This window comes from Bombus affinis, chromosome 7 (assembly GCF_024516045.1).
Source record: "Bombus affinis isolate iyBomAffi1 chromosome 7, iyBomAffi1.2, whole genome shotgun sequence".
Classification (NCBI taxonomy): domain Eukaryota; kingdom Metazoa; phylum Arthropoda; class Insecta; order Hymenoptera; family Apidae; genus Bombus; species Bombus affinis.
In genome coordinates this window covers 5654110-5679769 of record NC_066350.1, presented here as the reverse complement: position 1 = coordinate 5679769, position 25660 = coordinate 5654110, and the positions used below count along the sequence as shown (strand labels likewise).

At 38.4% G+C, this 25660-nt stretch overlaps 1 protein-coding gene and 1 long non-coding RNA gene across 5 annotated transcripts in view; one reads left to right on the top strand and one right to left on the bottom strand.

Moving 5' to 3' along the window:
* Window positions 1-25660, bottom strand: part of LOC126918695 (neuronal acetylcholine receptor subunit alpha-7) — a 274945-nt gene that overhangs the window by 128860 nt on the left and 120425 nt on the right. For all 4 annotated transcript variants that reach the window (XM_050726893.1, XM_050726891.1, XM_050726890.1 and 1 more), the window contains exon 5: window positions 15587-15696. In XM_050726893.1, the coding sequence (XP_050582850.1) occupies window positions 15587-15696 (110 nt within the window). The remainder of the gene's footprint in view (window positions 1-15586; window positions 15697-25660) is intronic.
* Window positions 1-25660, top strand: part of LOC126918698 (uncharacterized) — a 208334-nt gene that overhangs the window by 89611 nt on the left and 93063 nt on the right. The window lies entirely within an intron of this gene.

Below are 25660 nucleotides of genomic sequence, written 5' to 3'. Positions count from 1 at the left end.
ATAACAATAACGAACAAAATAAACGATATAATTCTTGATTTCGATAGAGATTGGAAACATGATTTTATCGAGCAATGGTGAAATGTAAATAGTACAGGACGCATCGGTAATTAATATAGACAATATATGCTACTACATCGGTAACTATATAATCAAACATTACACTTCCACAAAAGCATTTCGCTGACTTTCCACTGTACCAATGCATGTAAACGGATAAACACTTGTCAGAGACTGATCAATTAACTACTAATAACTTAACTCAAGTTATTAGCGATTCGATGTGATCATTATTTACTCACGATACAATGAAATCATTACCAGTGCTAATGATTAAAAGCAGAGTAGCCGTAATTTCAAACTATGTAGTATTGTTATTAGCTTCAAATTAACTGCATACATCTAATGATCTTGACACGCTTTAGCTAACAAACTTGTCTCACTAATGAGTCACATTCTGTGCAACTTACAATGTTGATATTGTCATAAGACGCTTCTTTAAAAATATAGAATAAATTACATCACGTATTTGAAATATTTCTGACATTGAATAACGAATATTATCGTTTTTATGCAATTGTTGTCTATGTGCCTGTTACTTAATTTTACTTCTGAAGTTAGAAATTATGACCTCGAATAAGTTTCAAACGTATTAAGATTCATCGAAAATCTATCTAATCGAATATTACGAAGATAAGGCACGTCAAAATCCTAGCCAAGAGAAGAAGAGTCGGAAATAAAGTACAGGGGATAGTGAAGAGACGGTTCAATTAATTACTCACAAGGAACGAAGCGTACTGATCCATTCATTTTTTACCACCTTCAGCTTGATCTTGCCATATGTCTCTGTCTCCGATTGAAACGAAGATTTAACGAAGTTGAAGCCAAGATTATATCGCGCGATACTTTATTAAAAGTACAGTTTAATCTCTCAGTGTTTTAAAAGTCGTCGAACGACGCGTTACGCGTTTATTAAATGCAACAATAGATTCGCGAAATACCGAAATTATGACTATCGGTGCTTATTGTGCCGATTTAGTGTGTCGATTATTATCCGTTTCGTCTCTTTGTTGTCGGATAGAACGTCGCTCTGCGAACAGCTGCACGCGGTTTCCGTTACGGCCGCTTAATAAATGTCCACGATATATTACAGGCCGAGATTTATTAGCAAATCCATACGTTTCCAACTACTATTCCTTCCTTTTTCCCTGGATAATTCGTCAGTTACAAATAGAGGCTTCTCCCGCAATTTGCAGCCATTGAGAACTGGAAATAATGTGTCTGAATAGTTGAATGGCTTGATTTAGAGGATAGTAAAATTCCGCGGAACGAGCAAGTAAACATCTTGATACAAGAAACTTATACATAGAAATTCATATACTGGAGATTGATATTTCGCAACACAGAATATAGAAGTCATCTAATCATTTAACGAGATTGAAAGTATTACTGCTTTGTCCTATTTATACTTGCGCTATCGAATAAGAAGACAGTTTATTTAACTAACGAAAATTAAATAACACGATAGCATTTATAGGCAACGACATATTTCCTACTCGTCGTATTTTCAATTTTCAATTTTCACGAATATAGACATACGATCAGCATGATCATTAAAATATCAAAGCCTTTCAGATACGTGTAACAAAGCAATCGGGCAAGCATCCAGAAAACGCTTTCAAATTGCTTTGGAAACCTTACAAAACGTTGCCAACAATACATCACAGGTACAGTGATATTTTAAATGGATATTACTAATGATAGGTACAATCAATATAAATTGATTTATTTGCCTACATTTATTTGGTGCATTTGAAACTAAGCACTTAAGCACTTTCAAATGTGTTTTATCCAATAGATTTTTGATTGATAGACCTCGGAGATCTTTACCATATTTTTAAAACTTATATTATTAATTCACGCTGTTTGTATAAAAGTGATAAAACACGAAACCAGATACAATCTCAAAAAGGAAATGCAGCTGTGATATTCTTCCAAAGACAGAAGAAAATGAAACCAACCGTAATTACATCTAAAAGTCGCGCCTATATAACACAAATTGCATGATAAATCTTCGTCGAATTCAAACAAAATTATGGCCATTTACTCAGCAATTAACCAGAAGGCGTATGGCATGGCACTGTTTCGTACACAGGTCGCTCCATTGTTCTCGCAAAGAACAGCACCGAAAATACAACGACGCAGAACCGGAATAAGCTTCGACGGCCATGTTGCGATAATTTCGAAGCGACGCGATAATTCCCGAATTAGTAGTAAAAAGCCTTAATTTCAGCCTTGCGACGCCACTGTTCCACAGATGTGGAATGTTATATTATAATCAGCCGTTCTCATATGCATGCAAATTCGACGGATTTCCCAAGGAAATAAGGCGTCAAAGTTTAAAACACCATCGGCTCGGCTCGCCGTTCAACTCTGGGAGTCACTGGGAACTTCCGAATTTCGTTTAATACTTTCGATCGTTGAAATAGTTGCGGAGAAGTGTGTCGAACGAGTATTAAGTACTTTCAACTACTTCCGCATCGTAGAGTTTCGACATAGCCTGTTTAGCAAATCGGCTTGATCACAGATTGTTAAAGAAGAAGACAGAAAGAGAAGATGCAGGAGAGATGTTGGAATCGATAGCTGCGATTGTACTCGAGTTCCATTAAAAAAGAAATTGGTATTATTGTTAGACGATTTTAGTTTTATTTAGGCTGTTAATATTACTTTTGTAATTTCTGTTGATATTTTCTGAAGGAATTTATCGTTTCGTGTATTAAATACGAATTGGTATTTCAAATAGAAAGCCTGCAGTTTAATTACCGCTCATCGTATTAATTACTCTTTACTTGATTCATTACACTTATTGAAAGGAAATCTATTATAAAGCTATGTGTGCATGTGTATATATGTGTACCATAGAAACTATACCATACGTTCAGACCAGAAATATGTATGTACACCAGAAATCTGATAAACCGACTGAAGCACAGACGAATCGTCGTCTCGAGCGCGGACAATACCTCGGAATTTCCCAGTCCACATTCCTCCATCTCACACGACAGACGATCAGGCGAAGGGAGAAAGTACGCTATTGGCGTAATTCAACGAGAAACATAGAAGCGTCTGTAATTGAGACCGGCGAAATTCTCGCTTTTTTCACAGCGGCGCGGTGCCTGTTATACAAACGGCAGTCTTCCTCTTTTGTTCGCGCTCGTTGCGACGTCGCGCCACCGAACAATCGCAACGCCTCGCGTATATTTCGAGCGTTGCACGTTTCGAAAACTGAGGACGAGTCAACGGAAAAAGCACAGCCTGTTGCAAGAACGTTCCGCGAGTTAGTTGCAACGCTAAAAAGCAAACCAAAGTAATTGACGACCGACGGGTGCTGTCTATTAATTTTAATTACGACTTTAACCTGATAACAATAATGAGATTGAGACAACGCTTTGTATCATTCTTTTAAATGATTCTGAGGAAGCTATAATTAAAACAAGCGACAAAATTTTGATATTTTGATAATACTCTAGGTATTCCTCTAAATAACTAACATATAATTGATAATTAATTTATGAATATTATGATGGTTCGTCAATTTTCAATTTTGAACTTAAATAGGAAATGATATTCTCTTTAATGCATGTATTCATCTATTACCGCAATCAGATCTATTTATCTCTCAAAAATATCTGCAGTATAATGATATTAATAATAATGACTATTCTGAATTATATTTGATTTAAATCTGTCCCTAAAATGCAATTATTATCATACATGCATCGAACGTTACAATCCTGTCTATTTGATGTTTTTCAAACCTAAACCAGCCTCAAAATCAATTCCGTGATAATCAATAATCAATGAATTAATTAGAGAATAGTCGGTCCCAATCAAACCGGAAATACGTCCAATGCAATAATACAAATCAATAGGATGGAGGTAACCCCTCAGCGTTTGCAACGTTTCTCGTACTAGTTCGACGTTCCCCTTCGTCATTCGCTGTTACAAAGCGTCGCGGTGTGCAGCGTCGTTTATAAATTCTAAGGAACGGCTTCTCGTCGATTGTTCCACGCCGCACAAAGACGATCTCTGCACGGCAGGCATTGTCTACCTTTCGAATGAATCCTGTCCTCTAAGATCGCTGATCCTTCCCACTCTCTATCACTCTCTCTCTCGCTTTAGGATTCTTCCTTTTTGCAACGCGAATGTCGCGCTTGTAGATGACGATATTCAAGAGAAGAAGCGTGGACTACAGCGAGCAACAAGTAAGCTAGAGATGAAGGCATTCTCTCCTTTTGTTTCCCGAGTAACGACCACCCCCCCGTCCTCCATTACTCGGACATTTCAACGATATTAACGCGATGGCCACTTAGCATCGATTCGCTACATCCGTGATCGCGCATCTTGGTCTTCTCGGCAAAAAGGAACAGCCGACGAAATTAATGACAGTTCCTTTGGTGCAGGCTTTTTGCTAATTCGTTCTATGCAACTCGAGGTAGGATAAACTTCGATCAATGGAATTTCATTCTTGTACGAAATTTTCGTTGATCGATGTAGAAAATGGGGTAGGATAACTTAGATCGATTGGCAACGTTTTAGGTTTCACGTAATATCTAAAACGCGTGTCCGTGTACACGTACGTATTATGTTTCGTTGTCTATAAAATCAATTCCGTAGATTGCTGGGTGCGAAATGTTTCTCTAAAGATTGAATAGTTAGATTATATTTCAACTTTTACGCGACTTACGTTTGGTACGAGAGAAACCTCGGTAAGCTGTTAATCGTAGTACTATAGATTTCATATCTTATACGTCATCATACGTAGCATAATTATTAATATTTATTTTCTACAAAAAGTTAAAAGCGTGTTCCAATAAAATACAATTTTCTTGTAATATAAAATATCTACCTACGTACGTAAAATCTATAAACTCGCTTCGTTACTTGTCGTGGAAACTATATTTTGTACTTTTTATACTCAATCGTATTAAGCCACTTATGTAAGTAAATACACGCGTTCTCGTCGTGAAATACGTAATCTTCTAACCTGATTCCTCCATCTTCGCAATTAACCAGGGTATTGTAAAACTGTGCGAAACTCGAGACACCTGAAAGTATTCGTCCCGAGAGGTAACTTCTAAACAACCACCGTAACAGCGATCGAGAAACTCGGTATTCTCGAGCTTTACTTGTCGACGGCTAACAAGCCAGCTGTCCGCAAGAGCGTGTTGCTCGCGATAGAGTTACCACGTCCGATCCACCGGAAATGGCCGCGGGGTCGCGATCGATCAACTCTTTCCCCTCGACTTCGCTTCGCTTTACGTTCGCGATTTGTCGCCAGTTTAGACGGCGCGGTCGGGGATTTAGCTTCCTCCAACGTCCCTATCGAGGAGGATTAAATTCACCTTCGGCGACGGAAGATGCGTAGGGTTTTAAGTGGGCGTCTTGCATAGAAATTCAGGCGGTTGAGGTTTCATCGACCATGCCACGAAACCCGCTCTCTCTCTCCACGCTTCTTAAGTACTTCCTACTGCTTCTACTTGCACGTGAATTTTCCTCCGGCATCGTTCGCGTTCCTCGAACTAGCCACGTTTCTAAACACGCGTCTATGTACGTACGTGTATACGTTGGTTCAACTTGCATATATAATAATTTAATAATAGAATATCACGGTTTAGTCTTGAAAGAGTTATCGCAGATTAAAGGACATTTATTTTCGACTGGTTTGGAGGTGAGAAAATTTCGCTGAACGATACCCACGCACCACCTCCCTATTTCTCAGAAATACTCTTCCTGCTGCAAGAATCCTGGATAGTCGGTGCAACGACGTTAATCCAACCATTAATCTATACGTTATTTTGACCTATCTGGGCTTTCGTTCTTTCTCTGCTAGGTCGAAAGATCGAACATTTCCGAGAATTCTGCACTTTAAATCGCAATTGCTGAGAATTATATTTGAGAAGAATTTCTCTTAAAATCTCTTCCTTGAAAGTCTCCTTTAGATAGCCTCGAAGTAAATGTTATAAAATTAGGCATGACAAAAGATCATTGCGGAATTATTACGTGTAATTTTATAATTGATTTTAGAGATCAACGAAATCGAAATTCGCAATTAGATCGATAAACGTAAAATAGCTATTCCTACGAGAATTTTTACGGGAATCTTCATCGTTGGATGTTTCCCATATCTCCAGTAATGTCACGGTTGTCTATGCGCGCGTGTACTCATTCGGGTTATTATACAATCATCGGTAAATAGTGGGAACGATGCAACGAGGCGATGGACCATGTTCCAACTCGACCATCATAAATGTCGGGCAAACTGTCGGAAAGTTAACGGTGCCAAATCACCATGAGCGCCTATACACAGTGGCGTAGCATTAATTTGGTAGAAGCGTGCTCGAAACTCGACAACTCACGATATGCCTTGAGCATTGCCTCGAAACGACTGCCGGGATATTTTCTGGCGAAAATTTGATATTATACGCTCCTCAGATAAGCACTTTACGACAGAAACGCGTTATTTAGAGCGGAATAATTTCTGATGGAATGCACTCAGCGATCGTATAACCCGTGATCCGCGAAAGAACATCGTTTTCGATTCGATTTCAATCCAACTGTGTCTTACGATCGAGGAAATTTGAAAAACGTAAGTTTAATCCGAGATCGTTCCACGTTTCTTCAAACATTAATATTTCTATTATTTTAATAAATATCACAAACTGCTGACAAAATATGTGAAAAATATTTTTATAGAATTTTCTCTCACTCCACAATTTCCAATTTTTCGATTCTCCGATTTCTCTTCGCCTTTTCCATAATAGATATTGGCGATTTATGGCTTGGATATCATCCAAACGAATGTACCTATTGAATTGTAAATAAATCTCGCTGTTCTTTCGCCAACCACCTGAATCTATTATATTGTCTGTTAATCGTCTCCAATTAATCAAACCGCAGGAGATCTTTACGTCTTAAAATATTGATGGCTCTCTTCGAGAAGGAGATATCTATACTCTATGCTTTAAGAAACCGATTATTTTACTTATACGTCATTTATATTTTTGGACATCGTCTAATGTACGTACATAAATGACGCATGGCTAAGCCTTTTTCATCGAAACAAAGTTCTCTTTATATAATAATTTTTAATAATTGAAATTGGCATTCTCAATAATTGCCGATAGACCTACGCGATGTAATTAGTTGTTTAATTGAAAAGTATCTTCCCAATTATTGCAATCGGGATATTAAATTTATTAAAGACAATATTAATAAGATTTTTCGATTACGTAAATCATCAAAGTATTCTTGCCTTTGTAAATCATTTGATAAATTATGGAATTATCAAAATAAAGAATATTCGAAATTTTGTAAACCGCGTAATGACAAAATTGAGTACCATGTAGTATTCTACCATATTTTGTAACAGTACCGACTCCGCGAACTTTTCCTTAATTATACAAACAACCGTGACCAACTAATTTCGCAAATTACGTCAAATAATACTTTCGAATATTAACTTTATAAATGTAACACGATCAAGCTACATTGCGAACGTAGGTGGATTCTAAAAATGGGCGAATAGAGAAGTAGCAGAATTTGAGAAAATTATTCACGCGTTTCAAATTGAAAACTTTATTAAAAATTCCGATATTACCTTACCGCGCAAGGCTATTTCTAAAGTCGAATAAAACATTCTCCGGACATACTACATTTTTATTTCCACGACAGTTTAGACATTTCTCCGTGCAACCAGTCAAATACGTGCATCCAGCTAGGAAACTGGGAAATCGATTCCCCCAAACCAGTCGCGCAATTTCAATCAGCCCGCATAGTCTGTGCCGGTGCGGCGTGTTAGTTAAAATCAGCGTATAAAATTAACGCGTTGACACCGCGAACGAAAACATCGTCTGACCGGTCGAATCTCGATCGAATCCCGGCGACGATAGTTTGCATAGCTCGGAGAGCTGACCCGCGCGTGCACGTCGAACCGTACGTGACCTGCGTGTAGATAGATCGGTGGCTCGGTCTGGCGCGATCGCAGTGCTGGAGTAGTTGCGTTCGCCGGTATTCTGGTCGTTCCGCAGGAATGCTAAAACGTAGCTACGTGTTGCGCGTATTTTGAGGGGGCGGGTTTCGGGCCCGGTGCTGCGGTGGCCCGCAGTGACGGGGTGGCCTGACGTCGCGTCTCTATTAATTATTCACATAATTACAGCCGCCACCCGCTGTAAGCCGTATTCGCCAGCGCCGTGTCCAGCAACTTCCGCCGCGATCTGCATCCTCATTGGTACGTAAGAGACGGGATCGTGGCAGTTCCATTGATTCGCGTGCGAATATAAAAGACGCGTGTAAAAGAGCGTGTTCATCCTGATTGATCTTGACCAGAGTTTTAACGTGGATTCGTGGGATCAACGATCTCCAGATTTGCCGCTGCGACCAACGATCCTATTCCACCCGCGTCCTTAAGCCGATTAAGCCGAGTGATTACCACAGAGAACAGCGTGTAACGTGATTATGACAAATTCGTGATCGTATTAGGGCGCCACTGGATAGACCTTCGACGGAGGATACGTGACAAGGTGAGAAGATGATCTCGTGATTTTACGATCGCTCTTGAAGAAATTAATTTTTTATCAGTTTCGACATTTACGCTTGCACTCTTCGCTGTGAAAAAGAAGGATTTCTTTCGTCAAATTGTTAAAACGATCTTCATCAAAATACCTTATTTATATCTGTTTACTCGATTCTATAAGTACGTAATAACTTTCTTCCAAGCACTTTTTACAAGTACTTTCAATGATAGTAATGACAATTCGTTAAAATTCTTGATTGCTACTATCATCTTCTTCTCTTACTGCTAATTTCTCTAACATTACATCGTTTATTATATTGTCTCACGTGTGCAACGAGGCATTCTGAAAACTACGCGTATGCCTGACAAAAGTTCCGAATTATGCGTATCGTTGTGACTGATCTTTTTCTTTCCTTCCGTTGATCGTTCGAAGAGAATCACTCGATAGAGATCGAGGACGATTCAAAATAGCGATTATCCGTATGCATTTCGAGTAGCAGAATGTGAAACGCATTTAATCGCGTGTAAAAAGCATTGCGTTGCAACAATTGTTTAAAGGAAGCGTGTTTAAACAAATATTGTGAAAAGCAACACGGTGGAACGATAAAATTTTGGTACATAAACCCGTAACATTCCCCTAACGAAAACGACAGGTAGAAGTGGAAATTACTTTGACAAATGTGGACGGTGAAATTCCGTTGACCAAACATCGAACATATATACATCGTTATGTTAACGTTACGGAAATGTTTTCCAGGTAACAACACATTCCGAGTGAATTTCGCAGTGGATAGAATTCGGTATTGGCCGATTGAATTTCTATTTCTCTTTGCCACGGATGTCATCATTTATCATCTGTACACGGACTAGAAATAAATTATTCGTTCCGCGTCCTAATTTTGAACGATGCTTATTGCACCTCTCTATTCCCCGTGAAAGATTATCAGATTTTGTTAACGAAGACGAAAAATTGTTAATGAAAATTGTTCAAACGAAAGTATAAAATGAATAAAACCCGCAGAATGAAACTTCCAAAATTAAATGATCGCTAATTTCAGTAAATTCTAGATTCTCGACTCGCTTTGAATTTTCTCAATGATAACAAAATATAATAATAACAAAAAGAGTAGCTTTTTAATATTAATAAACGACCCTACAATAAAAAGATTCAAACCTTTGGACCTTCAAAATTCACTCGTCCGATAATTAAGTAATGAAATGGGACGTTGATCGATATATAAAGGGAATCGACTAGTCTGGTACAAATTTCATAAGAACCTGATCAATTCATGGCTGTGGTAAGGCAGTGCATTACGTACATTCGCGAGGGTGTTCGAATGAAACGGATTTTACGAGTTGCACGCCAGTCTCGAAGCTTTAACCTCCAGGTTATAGCAGCTTAAATTCGGTAGTACCGACTAAAAGTACCTCGGAGCGGGATGCTCGGGATTCGCTTTACGGTTTCGCAGGAAACACCTTTCTCTTTGAAAGAACTACTCGTAGTAACTGTTCCCCAGGGTATGTACACTGTCTTGTTAAATGGGCGCATACCCTGTTCCTATTATTTTCGCCCTACCTGGACATGATAATTTGAAAGTACGTGCGAACGTACCGATACGTTTACATTTCATATTGTTTTATCGATCGTTCTTTTTTTTTTGATCGATATACCCGGTGTCCAGAGACTTTATTAATTTTTGGAATGATAATCGAATTGGAAACGAAAAGATATATTTTTGGAGGCGACGTAATATTTCGAGGATTCGAAAGATCGAAGTTCGGTTTACTTAACAATGTTCAATATTGACTATTCGGGAAACACTTCCATGTTTGCATACTCTGTGTTTCAAATGTGAATTTTTCAAATGTGGAAGGAACGAATAGAGATTGGAATTACAAATTGAAATCAAGATATTATTAAGAGTGTTTACACATTAGGAAGTTTTGATGTGGCTAGCGTATATTCTATTTTATTTGTCTCTTCTTTGTACACCGTTACGTTGGTATTTCATTTACGTTGGATTTTCTTGCTTTACGCATAAAGTTCGTTTTCTCCGCTAAGGCAATTTTAAGCAGGAGCTTCCCTTTCTTTACGTAACAAATCTTACGTTACCACTGTACCGTTATTATATAGAACCGTTATTGGAATTAAAACATCCGGTTGAAACAACAACAGGCCGAATAGAATCACTAGTTTCACGACAACGTTCGGTAATCAAAGTTTCTCTACTCTGCAAAATCAATTAATCGAAACGATCTGACACACTTTGCGGAGGTAACAATTCACGTGAAATTCCCAGCTCTTGTTAGTCCCTGGTTGACCAATGTGGTCAATCGTTAGGTACTGTTGAAAGAAGATTCAACGTTTCGTCCCTCTTGTCCCCTCAAACACGAGCTCCATGATCCCGCCATTTCTCTTCTTACCTTCTACAACGAGCTCGATACGCGTCTGCGCAATCCTCGACTATCTCTCTTCCCGCTTTAGTCTTTCGTTCTTTTTGTCTCTTTTGTTTTTCGCCTTTTTGTTTTTTGCTATTCACGTGCTGGAACAGTTTTGCCGGATTTCCTGCGAGCTACCGAAGTTCGAAGGAGTTCCTCTAGGAATTCAGGAGATCAACGCGATTACGAGAATTAAGTGATTTTCAGATAAACTGACACAGGAACGAGAATAGGGAGGGACTATCGTCTAACCTTGCGGTTACTAGTTACGTTAAATTGGACTTGACATAAAATTCCGGCTTCTTTCGTACGATATACGTATTATTAGTTGACTTGAATTTTATAGAGGTAGGGTAGTTCTGTTTATGTAGCAATCACTCGGCTCCGATGATTACAAAGGTTCATTGGAACAAAAAAGGTCGCCTTTCCCGCGTTTCTCGGTTTACTATAATCTCAAGCTACGATTCATCGTAGAAACGTAATTTCTCCATTTTTGTTTACGGTTGAAATACAAGCCATTGGTGTTTGTTCGTCTACGATCGATCGCAAATATCAAAAATGAACGTACAAGCTTTTCAAAAATTGAAGGTAATTACAACGAGAGTTTTATCTTTGAACGTTCGAATATTCGATAAACGATCTGTACTTTCGAATTAATATTAATTATAAAAAAACCACCAAACACAAAGCCCGTTATTTATAAAATAAATTTGAATCTGCAAAAATCAATCTCGCCTGTAAATCTGAAAACACAAACAAGTACAAGCGGAAACCAACGCCTAATGTATACTTCTCAGAGGAAAGGAAAAGTATTTTATTCATCTGGTCGTGATCGTGGCCAAATTTCACGGGTTCCGTGACCGAATCCCCATGCAAAATCGGCATCGGATTTCGTGTCGCCGCGAAATAAAGTCTCTGCTCAAACGTCAAATCCCATTGATCCGAGGGTTGGAAGCCGGAAAAATATAGTTCACGTCGGAGCGCGTTATCCGAAAGGTCCGTACCGTTCGTCTGATCGCAGCGGCTTAAATCGCGGCCAGCCTCGCTCGTTAATCCATTATTCAGCAAGCGGATCGGAAACTCGCGCCACTATGCAACGCGTAGTACGTGACGCGGTATCACTGTGAGAATGTGTAATAATTCGCCGGAATGGCGGGTGTATTCAACGAGGGCGATCGATTCCAGCGGCGATGGGAATCGGCTGACAGCCGAGTAGCGGGCGTATCAATATTGCGGGCCAGCAGAACGTGGAACGCGCCGGGACGCTCCGCGTGTTGCTTGCTCGCACCTACCATATATGCAGAGAGTTGCTGCTGCATTGCCTATTAATAATCTATAACTAATTAATCTAGAAGGCTGTGTGAGCAAGTGGCTGAGAACGAGAGGAAGCCACGGCGTTAATCGTCGGGGAAACTAGATGGAGAACGCTCCTTCGGGGATTTCTCTCCCGAAATCGTTGCATTAGGAAATCCGCTGCTTCTTCTTCCTTCGCGGTTCCACGCGATCGCGAATGTATAGCGTACATTTACTTCCGATACTCTAATGACAATGGAGAAAGAAAAACTGACGATTGGGAAAACATGAAGGCAGTTACAACTTTCTGATTTAGAGAGAATACAATTTCCTTTGATTCTCGATGTGTGATTTTGGAAATTGGACGATTTTGTCGTTCAAGCATAAATAATCTTCGATACACGAAGAATTGTAATTGGAAGGGTGAACGCAGCGATGGAAACGTAAACAGAAATGCTTTTATCTTCTAACGTTACTTTCTACCTTTATTGGAGCGTCTGAGTACCCTTCTGTTCTTATAAATAAACGACGTAACACCGTGGCCCTCGCGACCTTTGGAAAAATGAATATGATCGAAATATATGCGATTAATGCCTCTGCGTTATCGCAATTCATGTCTCAATATGTACGAAAAGAACACGCACGAGCCGACCGGTCATTTTATTTCGCCTCTAAACACTGCCGCGTCAAAAAAAGAAAAAAAAAAAATACTTTTGCGAAGTAAAAACTTTCTCGCGATGTATGTACACACCTGCATCGTATGGAAAAAATGGGAAAGAGGCGCCAAAGAGAGATACGAAATACCAGGCGGCTCGTCCCAAAAATTGTATCTACGGTTAGGATCGAAATATTCTGCAGGAAGAGTATGTGCATAGATAGATCTATCTATAATGTATAAAATATGTACAAATGAGAAATGTAAATATACAGGTAGTACGTACTGGATAAGATAGTGTATTGCTGGGACTCAAGAAAACGCATGCACTTCAGGGAGATTTCGATATATGTATATATATATATATAACCATAATGTATGTGTATGTTCGTGACAGAATGTGTATATAGTAATCGAGTATAGAATTTTATATATAGAATGTATAGAATTTTCGTAAGAGATGCGAAGCAACACTGGGATTATGTTTACGTACCCTGGACGCTTTAAATCTAAATAGTCGGGAAAATCGTCGTGTGAAAATGAGGGAAAGGTAAGCGTCGTGTGAAACGTATGTATATTCGTTTTACGCAATCGACGACATACATAATGTGTAGCCGCCGTGGGTTTCTGAAACATTCTGAAAATCTTAGTTCCTCTCGGTTCGGGGCATCGAACGCGCAGCTTTTAATCCGGGTTTGTCGGCGGTTTTCTTTAGCCAGTGATCTTTTACGTTTTATTCGATCCGTTGTTTTGCCGAGTTTAACGTCTCGAGTTGTACGTTTCGCTCTGAAAACGATTTTACGCTTCCCCCTTTTACGTTTACTTTTCTCTTCTTCTCCGTTTATTTCGTTATCACGCGTCCCTTCTTGCTTCTTACGCGGTCGCGGCCCGGCACGACTTCGGAAACAAAGGATGCAGTTTTACGGCGGAACGGAAACCTTGGTTTCCAGCGAGTTCCTATTGCTGGAAGCTCTCGCTTAATTTGACCGAGGAATTCGACTGTAAAATATTGACGACCCGAATTCGGCAACGAGCTTTTAAAGTTGCACGGCTTAAACTCCGCGGTCGACCAACCGCGTGTAATTGCAACTCGAATGTATCGGATTACGCGGACGTATTGCGTGTACCACGAATTAACTCGATTTTGTCGCTTCCAATCCCATTGTGGATAAAAATGCCACGGGTAGAATTTCGATTTGTGAATTGCTTTGATGCAGATTACTCGCGCGCACGCGTTTGAACACCGTTTTAAATTATTTTTATGAATCGCCGATGCCTGTACATTTCTGATAAGACTGAATTTTTGCTTTCGTTTAATCATCGGATGTTTACGAGAACATGCGGCATAAAATAGTCGACCTTGCGCTTAAAAATAACGTGTAGCACTGGAGCTCCATTTTGGCTGTACAAAATGGAATTCTAAAGTCTATCGGTTACATGAGCATAACTAATTCTAACTTTTAGTATAGTATCGTGCTTCGCCCATTCTGTTTGTTTATCGATAGCATCGTTAAAAGTATTTTAAACGTACTAACGATAAATAGTGATTTCTAGCAAGAAAAGTTTGATAAGACAAAATCGTATTCGAGAAATTACAATAGACAATAGCTACTATTCTATAAATACTAAAATTTATCACGTTCCGTGCTTCGACACGAGAATTTAAGAGCTTGATTTTCCCAAGAAAAAGGAACAGCAAGGCCTCGTGAACAAAAATTTGATTCTACGCTTTGAAATTTGCTGTAAAAGAAAATCAAAAGACGGCAAGTCAAACTTTATTCGGTTGAACGTTAATTCCACGCCGCACAAAGCAGGTTTGTACATATAATAATAAGTTTACAAGCTCGTTTTTTCTAAAGAAAGTCAACAACAAAGCTGCTGAACAAAGAAAGATACGTAATTGTATATTTCGGACGGCCACCTCGTTCTTTCTTTATTTTTACAACAAAGTAACGTTGGCGAAGTAACGATATCTTTTACAAATAAGAGTCGTACGGGAAGCGTTATTTATATGTTTTTTCACTGTAAGCATCGGTGCAAATATTAATCAGCGAAGTTTGGCTAGGATGTAATAAAATCGAGCGATTCGTGATACACGATACGCGAACGGTATCGGTGACGGTTCGAAACGATCAAAGGTACGTTTATTTTTATCGACGTTTCCGGATGTGCAACTTTTCATGAACGCTGTAACGACCACGGATTAAACGCGTGCAGGTAACATGACGAGTGTCACGATGCAATTCGAATCCTTTAGACAAAACTCGCGATTAAATTTACGCGGGATTTATTTAAAGAATGCCCGAATTCGCGTTTGATCGAGTTTAGCTTTTACTTTTAGCGAAATAACGAATTTAATCGAAACTCGAAAAATTCTCTCTCAATTTTTTCTTTCTTCGCGTTTCATTTTTATTCAGTGGATACTTTGACCAACCACGAATACTTTAATGAAATAAATTTAACCGTTCGTCGATCGAGTTTTCGTTCGCGGAAGTAACCGAATACGTTTTTAACGAGCAGGCATTCATACGGGTTTTACTTTGTCACGCGCGATAATTAGGTTTGTCGATCGATTTATCGTGCGAGACCAAATTACCTATGCAAATGCAACAAGATTCTGTTACCTGTTGTACATGAGAATGTCTGGCTTCCAAAGCTTGTTCGGTGTAATTCGAAGGTCCTTCACGCCACCGTACTCGGACTCGTTCCATTGAAGGTTGTAGTCCATCCATTCCTGAAACAATGAACAATTATCGTAAATGGACGAGCTTTGATTATCAGCTATATACTGCCCATCTCCTGGTATATTCTATACGTAAACATCTTGTATGTACATTTATCAAATCATCTGATTGGAACTTTCTTCTTTGAGCAAAGAAAAGTGGCAGTTCTACTGTAATTATCTAATTACAATTATCTAATTACAATGAGTAATTTTTATATGATTTGTTTCTGAGTATAGACGTTGCTACTTTTCCTTTTCTTGGTAATTTACTTTAGTTGGTTAGGTTTCAATAATTAAACTAATCAACTTTTCTCACAATGTTATTATTTGCAAATTTATTTAGTGTAAATGGTCGAACAGAATTATGTCGTAAATATGTATCTGTTGTATGTATTCATTGAAGGTGCTTTAAAAAATGCATACGATATGTTTTCGATGAATTGTTCAGTGCAACTTTTTGCACAGATATATAATATTTCGTGAACGTTAATAATTCATTTCCTGATCTATCGATTATCCAAACACGAATCAAATATCAAATAACAATCTAGATCGTTCAAACAGTGTCAACATGATAATATATGAATTTAATTAACTCCAATGGAAAGTCAATCCACGTTATAACTTGTAAATAGAAATCACAACGGCCAACGTACATTATAATTTATTTAAAGAAATCACTGAAATTGAATCCTGCCAAAATTGAAAATCCGTTATCGGGAACAACTTCAGCTAGGAAGAATATCAATTTTCCATAGTCTAGCGAGGATAATGAAGCACGAAAAGTCAGGAGAACTTCGTTGGGGCATGAAATCGGTAAAATTAATTAATCCTCGTTAGGTGGAAAATTAATTATTCGTGGAGATATCCTTCTTCGAGCGATCTGTATAAAAGGCTTAATGTGGATCCAGCTCGAGCGTGCCCAAGTCAAATTCCACGAAGAAACAACGAGTATCGACCGTAAGCTTCGTAATTGAATTTGTCGAACTGTTCGCATGAAACCGTAACAACTTTCATCTTCCTTTGCTTTCGTCGTTGTCTTCGTGGCTGAAGAATGACTCGCAAAATAACTAGTCTGCAGGCACGCGCAAAAGTAATCCACAAAGCACCGTGTTCAAGGAGATAAATTTGCCAAGAGCTCTAGAATAACGGAAATCGGTACTAGTGAATTACGGTCGAGCCACAAGACGCCTCAAAGAGCTTGGATAATTGTCATCGTTCCTTGAATATACCGTAGTAACATTGGATGAAGCACTTTAAATGTAAATTGTCTAAACATCCCCTTTGTGCATTTTTGTTTGCTCCACAGGGAGGAACGAATTTAAGCGGCAAGTAATGAAAAATAACGCGACAATATCGAGGTTGAAATGACTGAACGAATAGGTTACTTCGATTGGATGTTTGGATGCTTCTTAGCATGTAAGTTTTCCGTAAAGGAAGATTGCTTGCAAGTTACCTATTAATTTTACGAGTAACGACATATACCAGGTATGTAAATATGAAACCGGAATTTTTGTATAGAAAATACACGTTTATTGTATGAAAATGATTAAAAATATTTTATTCGAAGTATTGCCCATCGCTAGCTATACATTTTTCCCACCTGTCTGGCAATCGTGGTGGATACTACGCCAAAAGAACTGTCGCTCTTTTGAGGCAAACCAGTCATCGAGCCATTTTCGTAAGAAGTGAAGTGCTGGTCAGAAAGTGCGTGTCTCATCGATGCAAATAAATAGTAATCGGACGGAGCCGAGTCTGATGAGTAAGCCGCGTGCGGAAGTATTTCCCAACTGAACTCTTCGATCGTTTCCTTGACCGTTTTTGCTGTATGCGATGGTGCATTATCACGAAGCAAAATTACTTTGTGTTGCCTTTTTTGATATTCTGGTCGTTTTTCACGCAAAGCTTGATTCAAATCGATCATTTGTTGTCGGTAGCGCTCAGTATTAACGGTTTCGCCAGGTTTTAACAGCTCATAATAGATCACACCCTTCTGATCCCACCAAACACGTTCTTCGTTCCTCACGTCAAAATTGCCACTTCTGAATTTTTTAAACCACTCAAAGCACTGTGATTTACCAAGAGCATGCTTACCGTAAGTTTCGACAAGCATTCGATACGATTCTGCAGCAGTTTTCTTCAAATGGTAACAGAAAATCAATGCTGTCCGCAAATCGTAGTTTCCAGGCACAAAATTCGACACGTTCAACGCTATTACAAACTATGCTGTTGTATGAAACTTGTATTGTTCTGAGTCGAAAATGTTTGTGAGATGTCAACAAAGACTTTTGGCATCAATGACACAGTTTAGTGATAACTACATTATCAGCTAGGGCCATCTATAGGCAAATTCCGATTTCATATTTACAGACCTGATACTTTCGGTTGCACTGTGTCTACTCTATGCGAGAGATATTTATGGCTGACTATACGTCTCTAATACTACTTTGGTCTTTCTACGGTCTTCGAACTCTTGCGATCTAATCTCGCTCTCGTTTCAATAAACACGGAAGCTTAACGTTCTAAGGGAAACTTAACCAAGGTGAAGACGGAAAGTAACAACTATTTTTTCAAACGTCCCCTAAACTTAAAAAAGAAGTCTTAGCGATCAAAGAACACAATTGAATTGGGAAATAACCCGGAAGAAGGTAGCAGGATGAAAACGCGAATCACGCGAGATCATGCGTTATTTATTACGTTACACGATACTGCACAACATCTATCGCCTATATCGGTTCGAATAAAAAGCTACACACCCATCTCTCTAGGTCAGCGTTCCCTCGTTAAATGTACTCCGACAAATTGGATGAATTACGAAGTGCAGAATCAATGCGTGCTCGGCCGGTAAATTGCGGCGAGTTTAACGTCAGATTGAGCCGGTGAGCGGCGTCAAAATGAAAACCGCGGCATTACTAAGCCGGGCGAAGGGAGCGGACAGAAGCAAAGAGCCAAGAGTGAACTGCGGCCGGTAGTTGTGTATATTTTAAGCGCAGCGACTTTCGAGGAATGCGCGACCTGGTTTTATGACGGCGGTGTGCAAGCTGCATAGAAAACGCGGTGTTCTATAATGTATACTTCAATTTCCGGGTCCGGACGGCCGAGTCTCGACGTTTGCTCATTAGATTACGCGGCTGAATTGCACAAACGAGGAATTCAGAGGGTGAAAGTTCGCCTTGCCCGTTTGCGTGGGCGCGGCGGGGAGACGCGTCGTGTCTGCTTGGAGATTTTCAAGTTCCTTTTCCCGGCGATTCGACGGCTTCCTGTGAGCCATGGAAACGAGGCGTAACGAACGCTCTTTCGGCGTTCCTCGGTGAAATAAAATTTCGTCTCAACGGCTCACCGAGTGCTTTCTATTTGCTGCCAGCTGGAGCTTCCGCAAGGAGTTCTACGCTTTCGGAGATTAAAGGATCGCTTTCGCTTTTTCCCCTCGCTTTTGTTTCTTTTTCCCTCTTTCTTCTTCTTCCCTTTTTCGGTATCCGGTTTTTATTCCTCGAGAACCATCGAAGGACTTTAACCTTTCGAAATATAATTCGAGATATAATTCGAGATATTAGAAGCCTATCCAGTGGTACGGTGGTCCAGATTTGTCTCGTTTTGTCTTCTCGGAATTGGCTTTTAACTTACTAACGCGTTAGAGAATTAGAACGATGGACAAATAACGAAATCAAGTATAACTTTTTCACATGAATTTTTATCAAATAATCTCGTTTCGTTTTTGTATAAAATATGCAAAGATTGGAATCTTTACGATATGCCATACCGTTCCAATCGCTCTTCAAGTTTCTCTCGTAATCTTTCGTTCGCAATTCACATAACTTTTGACCTCGATTTCTTTCGATTATTCCTTTATCGTACCGCGATACAGCCCCTTATTAACTTTCATCGACGAATAGGATTAATATCGCAATAACAGGAATTTCTTAATATTCCTCGAAATCAAAGGATACGTAGTTTCGTCATATGATTTATGTGCTTCGTGCATGACTGTGCTGCATGATAGTTTTGTTTATTGCGATGGAGAAGATAGATGATATTTTTCGTATAAAACGAGTAACGAAAAAGAGTTTCCATATTTCACAACCTTTTGAAAATCAACGCGTAAAGAATTTGATGATTGATCATTTTCATGACTTACACTGACAAGTTTGCGGTATAATTTATATGAATATACGAATTGTTCATTCGCATATTCATTTATGTTAATTTTATGAAATCGACGTTGTAATAATAGGCGATACGGAAAAAGTTTTTAGCCGAATTTAAATTCATCTTTAGCTGCGATTTTCCAAGATGCATCTATTATTCGATGTCACTTAACTGTAATATACGTTTTCGCGAAAGATCATTTTACATTCATCATAATTACTTCTTTTCTCCCTATCATCGAGCAAGATTGCCTCGCCACGGCCCTGATGAAAACTGTCTCGCTAAATTTTATTTTCCGCTAGTCTCGTTACATTCATCTGCATCGTGCGTTTCAAATTTCCTTGTCCAAGGATATTTTCTGAAAGTCGATTTTCAATTTACTAGTAAACGTCGTAAGCCTTAAACGTCGTATACAAGATCCTTCTGTAATCATGGCAGCGTAGGTAGCAACATTTAACAAAGTATAGTATAATCCCTGTCTTACTTTAGAATCTCAATCCCTTCTTGATTCTTCTCCGAGCACACGCAGGACTAGTCAAAGAAGACCCATCGAAGAAGAAGGGAAAAGAACGCTGCTAACAATATACGAGATTTGTTCGGAGTGTCTTCGTGTTTTCTACTTTACGCTTACCCTTATGCATGAACGCATTTCTTAAAAGAGCACAAATCACTCTTGGAGATAAAGAGAAAATTTCTAATAAATACTTTACCGAGCAAGATCGAGACTAAAAATAAAGGAATCTCGATTATATCCACGCAATTTTGTAAATTGATATTTACATAATTATTACGTACACCCCCGTTTGCAAGTGAACGATCGATTAACCATGATTTCATATTCACGCAGGATGATCCTTTCAGGAGGGTGGTAGGCGTGTCTAAAGTATTTTCTCATGTTGATCTGCGTATAAAAAATCAGACACAAGTAAACACGAAATAAATAAAAAGCACGAACTGAAATATATTTCGCTTGGATATTTATTCGCGACTTAATTTGTCGATTGCCAAATAGGAAAGTTCGTTTCGTTGTTTCATTTTAAACTTCAAAATCGCGATTGACGAGTAAACCGTTTTCTTTTAAAGTATTAGAAAACTTCTGGTCTCAGGTGTTTTCCTCTTTTCGTAGAATGCGTCGAAAAACTTTACGAGAAAACGATCGAACCTCAAGGCGGATGATTATAGGGAAGAATATTATAAGTTCGCATACCACGTTCTTGTGCTTCGTAACCAAACTTCGGCAGAGTATCAAACGACTTTCATAAAGTTTGAATTAAACGTATCCCTGTGTAACGAGCGGACAACGTAATTGTACTTTTAATATAAAGAAATTCCTAGGTAAGCACACTTTGTACTAAACTAGTTCTTTCTGCAGAAATTCTTCATATCGAGTTTCATAAAATAAAACCGATACTTTTGATGCATTTCAAATGCTGTCTTTTACATAATTTTATTTACCATGATACGTTTAAGGAGATATAAACTAACGCTTAAGTAGGCAACGAAACGAGTCCTTTTTCTAAACACTCGAAATAATGTCTGCATTACACAGCGTAGCTCGGGTTACCATGACTCATTGTAATATAATTGTAATATACAATTCTAAATCGTGTCATTAGCACGTGTTATCAGGAGAAACAGCTCCTCGGTGTGGAAAATGTAATGCACCCCTTAGGATTATCTAATTTTAATCCATTCAAAGTATAATATGCTTCGTAACAAGTATAAAGGGAAATCTCTTATTAAAGATAACGTAGAAGGTAAATGATTACTTTGTTACTCGATTAGTGTACAAAATTATTTTATATATAACGATTATCTTGTCAAATTTCTTCTCAGCATATTTGATGAACGATCAAGGGGATCTTTAATAATTCAAGGTAAAAATCTGTGGAAAGGAACAATGAAAGTAGACTCACGAAAGAATTCGTGCGAGAGAACTTGCCATAATACTTTCTCCATTGGACGATATTTCTACATTTACGAAGCGCACTAGCACTTGGGTTTGTGGATTATGTGGTTCTAGAAGTGATCAAGTAGCAATGTTACTATCCCTCTTGAGGGCTTACTCGTCCCTCCGGCAGAACGTGATCTTGAGAACTAGTCAGCTAGTGGTTTGGAAATCCACAAATATTCTGTTGGAGGAAGAGAGAAAGAGAGAGGGAAGTATTTCATAAAGTATTAATTTTAAAATCTAGTGTGAAAGTTGTGCTCTAACTTCTCTGTATTTAAGTGCATACTGTGCTTAAAGCAAATGAATCGACTAATTATGACGTAAAAAAATACTTCAAATGAAATGAAAAAACGTTGCTAAGGTAGTTTCAGAGTATTGGAATTCGACTCGCTTAAATCCAGATAACTCGGTTAACCCGAACGTGGCTTGATATAGTTTACGTAGAGAAATATATAATTGCAACAACACTTGTGCTCGATTAAAACGTACAAAAAGGCCGAGATTTCTAGAGAAATTATTGTTCGTGCGAAATTTAATTTCGTCTGAACTCGTGTCGTTTACGAACAAAAGTGCAAAAATTTATTGCGTCACTTCTTACCATGTGTACGGTGTTATTTAATTAAAAAATTTCATTAGTTTCCGGAATTTCAGAGCTATGTAGATACAACAAAAATATGATGAATTTATTATTCCGGTATCGTAAAAACGATACAATGGCACAATATCTTCTATATATATCTTTTTTTTTTTAAATAAAGGCATTTCAAATTTTTCGAAAGAACGAAGCTTTTGAATGCATTTCCATATATTACGGTCGCTATCGGGAAATGGCTGACATTCATATAGGAAAAAGAGACATATCTCAATCGGATCGGACTCTGCAAATGCCCATCGTTCGAGCTGCAACGGATTGCCGCATCTATCTTCGGATGACCACAATAGTGGGTGCATGCACTTGACCGGCTCTCTCACGTGTATTAATGCAACGCGTGCTTTCGGTTAAGACTGAGGCTGGATGACGATCTTGCGAGACCACAGTGTTACCCTGAATCTACATCGACCATACTAATCCGGGGAACTCGTCCCAGAAGACCTCGTTTTTCGGTGACGTTGGACTCAATTGGTTCTGGAAGATCGATACCGATACGATGTTGTTTGAAACAGTGTTTCTATTTGAAGTAATCGCGATCAATTTGGTTTGAGAATAACGATAAATTCTAGAAAAACGATAGTGAGATTTTGCAAGCTTATTACGTAATTGTAGATAAACATTCTTCTATTATTAATACTCATATTTCATCCATTTACTATGTAAATCGCGATAAAACGTTAGTAAATTAGTTGAATTAATTGCCTAGGAATTTTTACCATTTTCCTTTCCTTCGTTTCAAGAAACACGTATATCGTATGAAGCTTACATATCGTAATAAAGCTGCCTTTTGTATACTATAATACACAATGGCTAATTTATTACAAACTTCCAATTCAAACCGAAATTGATATACCGTAGAGATTAAACGGCCGATTATTTCAACTGATGCAAGACACGATATTTTCGAAAAACATATTGCTCCAAGTCTTTACCTTAATTAGTTTCCACGATACATAATTTCGTATTATTAAATCGTCGCAAATGCATGGATATGTTGAATGGCGGTTGAAATTCTGGGCATGACCTACTTTTTTCCTGGAAATACGCATATCTCAGCGAAATAGTGGTGGTACTAGTACTGCTACTGCTAAAAAAGCAATGACCAACGTCTATTGCTGACCAGCGCACAGGTGCTACGCTTAGGGTAGGGCAGTGAATGCATACGAGCGAGAGGTCCGACTGTGCGAGAGAGAGGCGTACAATGAATTATTTGAAATTATGATTCGCTTTAAACGGAGATATCTCGACAACGAGAAGTTGTATCCAAGTAAAACAAAAATTCTCTTTAAAAAAGAAGTTTATCGTCCCTAACGACATAGGTAATTACGCTCTAGAACGTTAAAATTGTAGAATGTTCTAATTTAAGGCGATAGTTAAACCGATAATTGCGTACATATATTACATATAATAAATACAGAGAATGCATTTTTGCTGCTTTAATTTACTTTTAATGGCATTCGTAGTTGCGTTGTCGACATTTTGGTCTGTGAGTATAAAATTACATTGAAATGCTGATTAATAATAATTTAGGTGTGAGAGTTACGACTTTAACCGACATTAACATATAGAACGACGCTTCAATGTAAAACAAAATGTGCGCGACAATAACTTTCTGCATAAACTTAGTTGCGATTTCCTCGCGAAATTAACGTTTGTTTTCATTGCAATTCATATTTTATAGCGTTACGTATTTGCGGGCGCGCGCGCTCCTACAAATTCTTAATTATAAGTGAAACTTTAAAATTTTAATTTCATAATTATATTTACTTAACAAATATGAAATTAAACATTTGTTACAGTTATCACCTCTGTATAGCTTTATGTAAGAACTTTACAAATTTATTACACTGTAGCAATGTTTATTGTACGCTATGTTGTATTTCCTATTTTATCTCGTGATAAAAGTTATATATTTAATATATTTTAAATATACGATGTTGTTACAACGAAGTAAACAATGTCGTGTACACGTATTATTCATATGTGAAAGCAAAGAGCATCAAGCAATACGGGCTGTTTTATATTCATGAAAACTAAAACTGTTAAATCATATACATACCTCGTATATATGTATATAAAAAAGAAAAAAAAAATACATGAGATATTTTCATAAATGATTCATGGAATCTTTAGATATCAGTTATGAAAATTTTACCAGCTATTAACATGAACAGCAGTTACTATGTATCGATGATCTTTCATGTATAATAAATAAAAGCTGGAAATCCATCATATTATAATTTTGTACTAAAATTTCTCTCAGTTTACGTTTATCTATTTGGAACAATAGAAAATTTGGCAAAATAATCCAGCTTCGTATTTCCAATGCATGTTTCTTACAATGGAACTCCTTCTGTGAGAAAAGGAGGAATTCCGTTCCGAAATTCAAGTTCGTGCGATAGAGGCATCGATAGAAATCTCACAGAACGATTACGCATCACGACAGCGCGCTCAGAAGCCGCCAGAAATTATTGATCTTGTTAGGATAATTAGAATTATCGGGTTATGCGGCGAAGGAGATTGCTCTGGCACGGGGTAACTTGTGTGCAGCTTGCTTCAGGATAGATTATGGGCCGACGGGTTTCGGAATGGGTTAGAACGTTGGGACATGCCGTATGTCGCTTGAATTGTTCATTTGACGCCGCCCTGGTCCTTGTTCCTACCTCTGTATATATGCACATATACGCAAACACAGATATACATAGCGTAGTACTCGCTTCTCTGGCCCCTGGATTAAACGCACTCAAACGTGAAAGATCTCTGAAGTTCGTTAATTCGACAAAGACAGATAGGGAGATGGCTTGTTACTTCGGTCGCAAGCCACGGAATTCGCTTGACGCGATAGCGTCGGGCCATCTCACTCGTTGTACGATCGATTGTGCACGTCGATGACAATAAAACGTTATTGGAATTCGAACGAGGGTGGCGAAGCCCGGCTTATAGATTTTGTTCGAGACGAAATTAGTTTTCTTCAGTTTTTGGCAGACTCTGGCTCGCTCCGCGTTTTATTGCGCTGATGTTTTGACGAAAATTCACTGGCTAACTTTTTCGAATACGTTATACGAGCGAAAGTAAAGTAACGGTTCTGAAATAGTTTGTATGCTCTGTGGAAATGGGAAATGAAATGGGACACGACCATGGGAAAAGAGGTAAATCATCGCTCAGTTTGATCATCTTCTTTTATGATCATCAAATTGGTAAGTTTAGAAAAATTGAAAATGTTT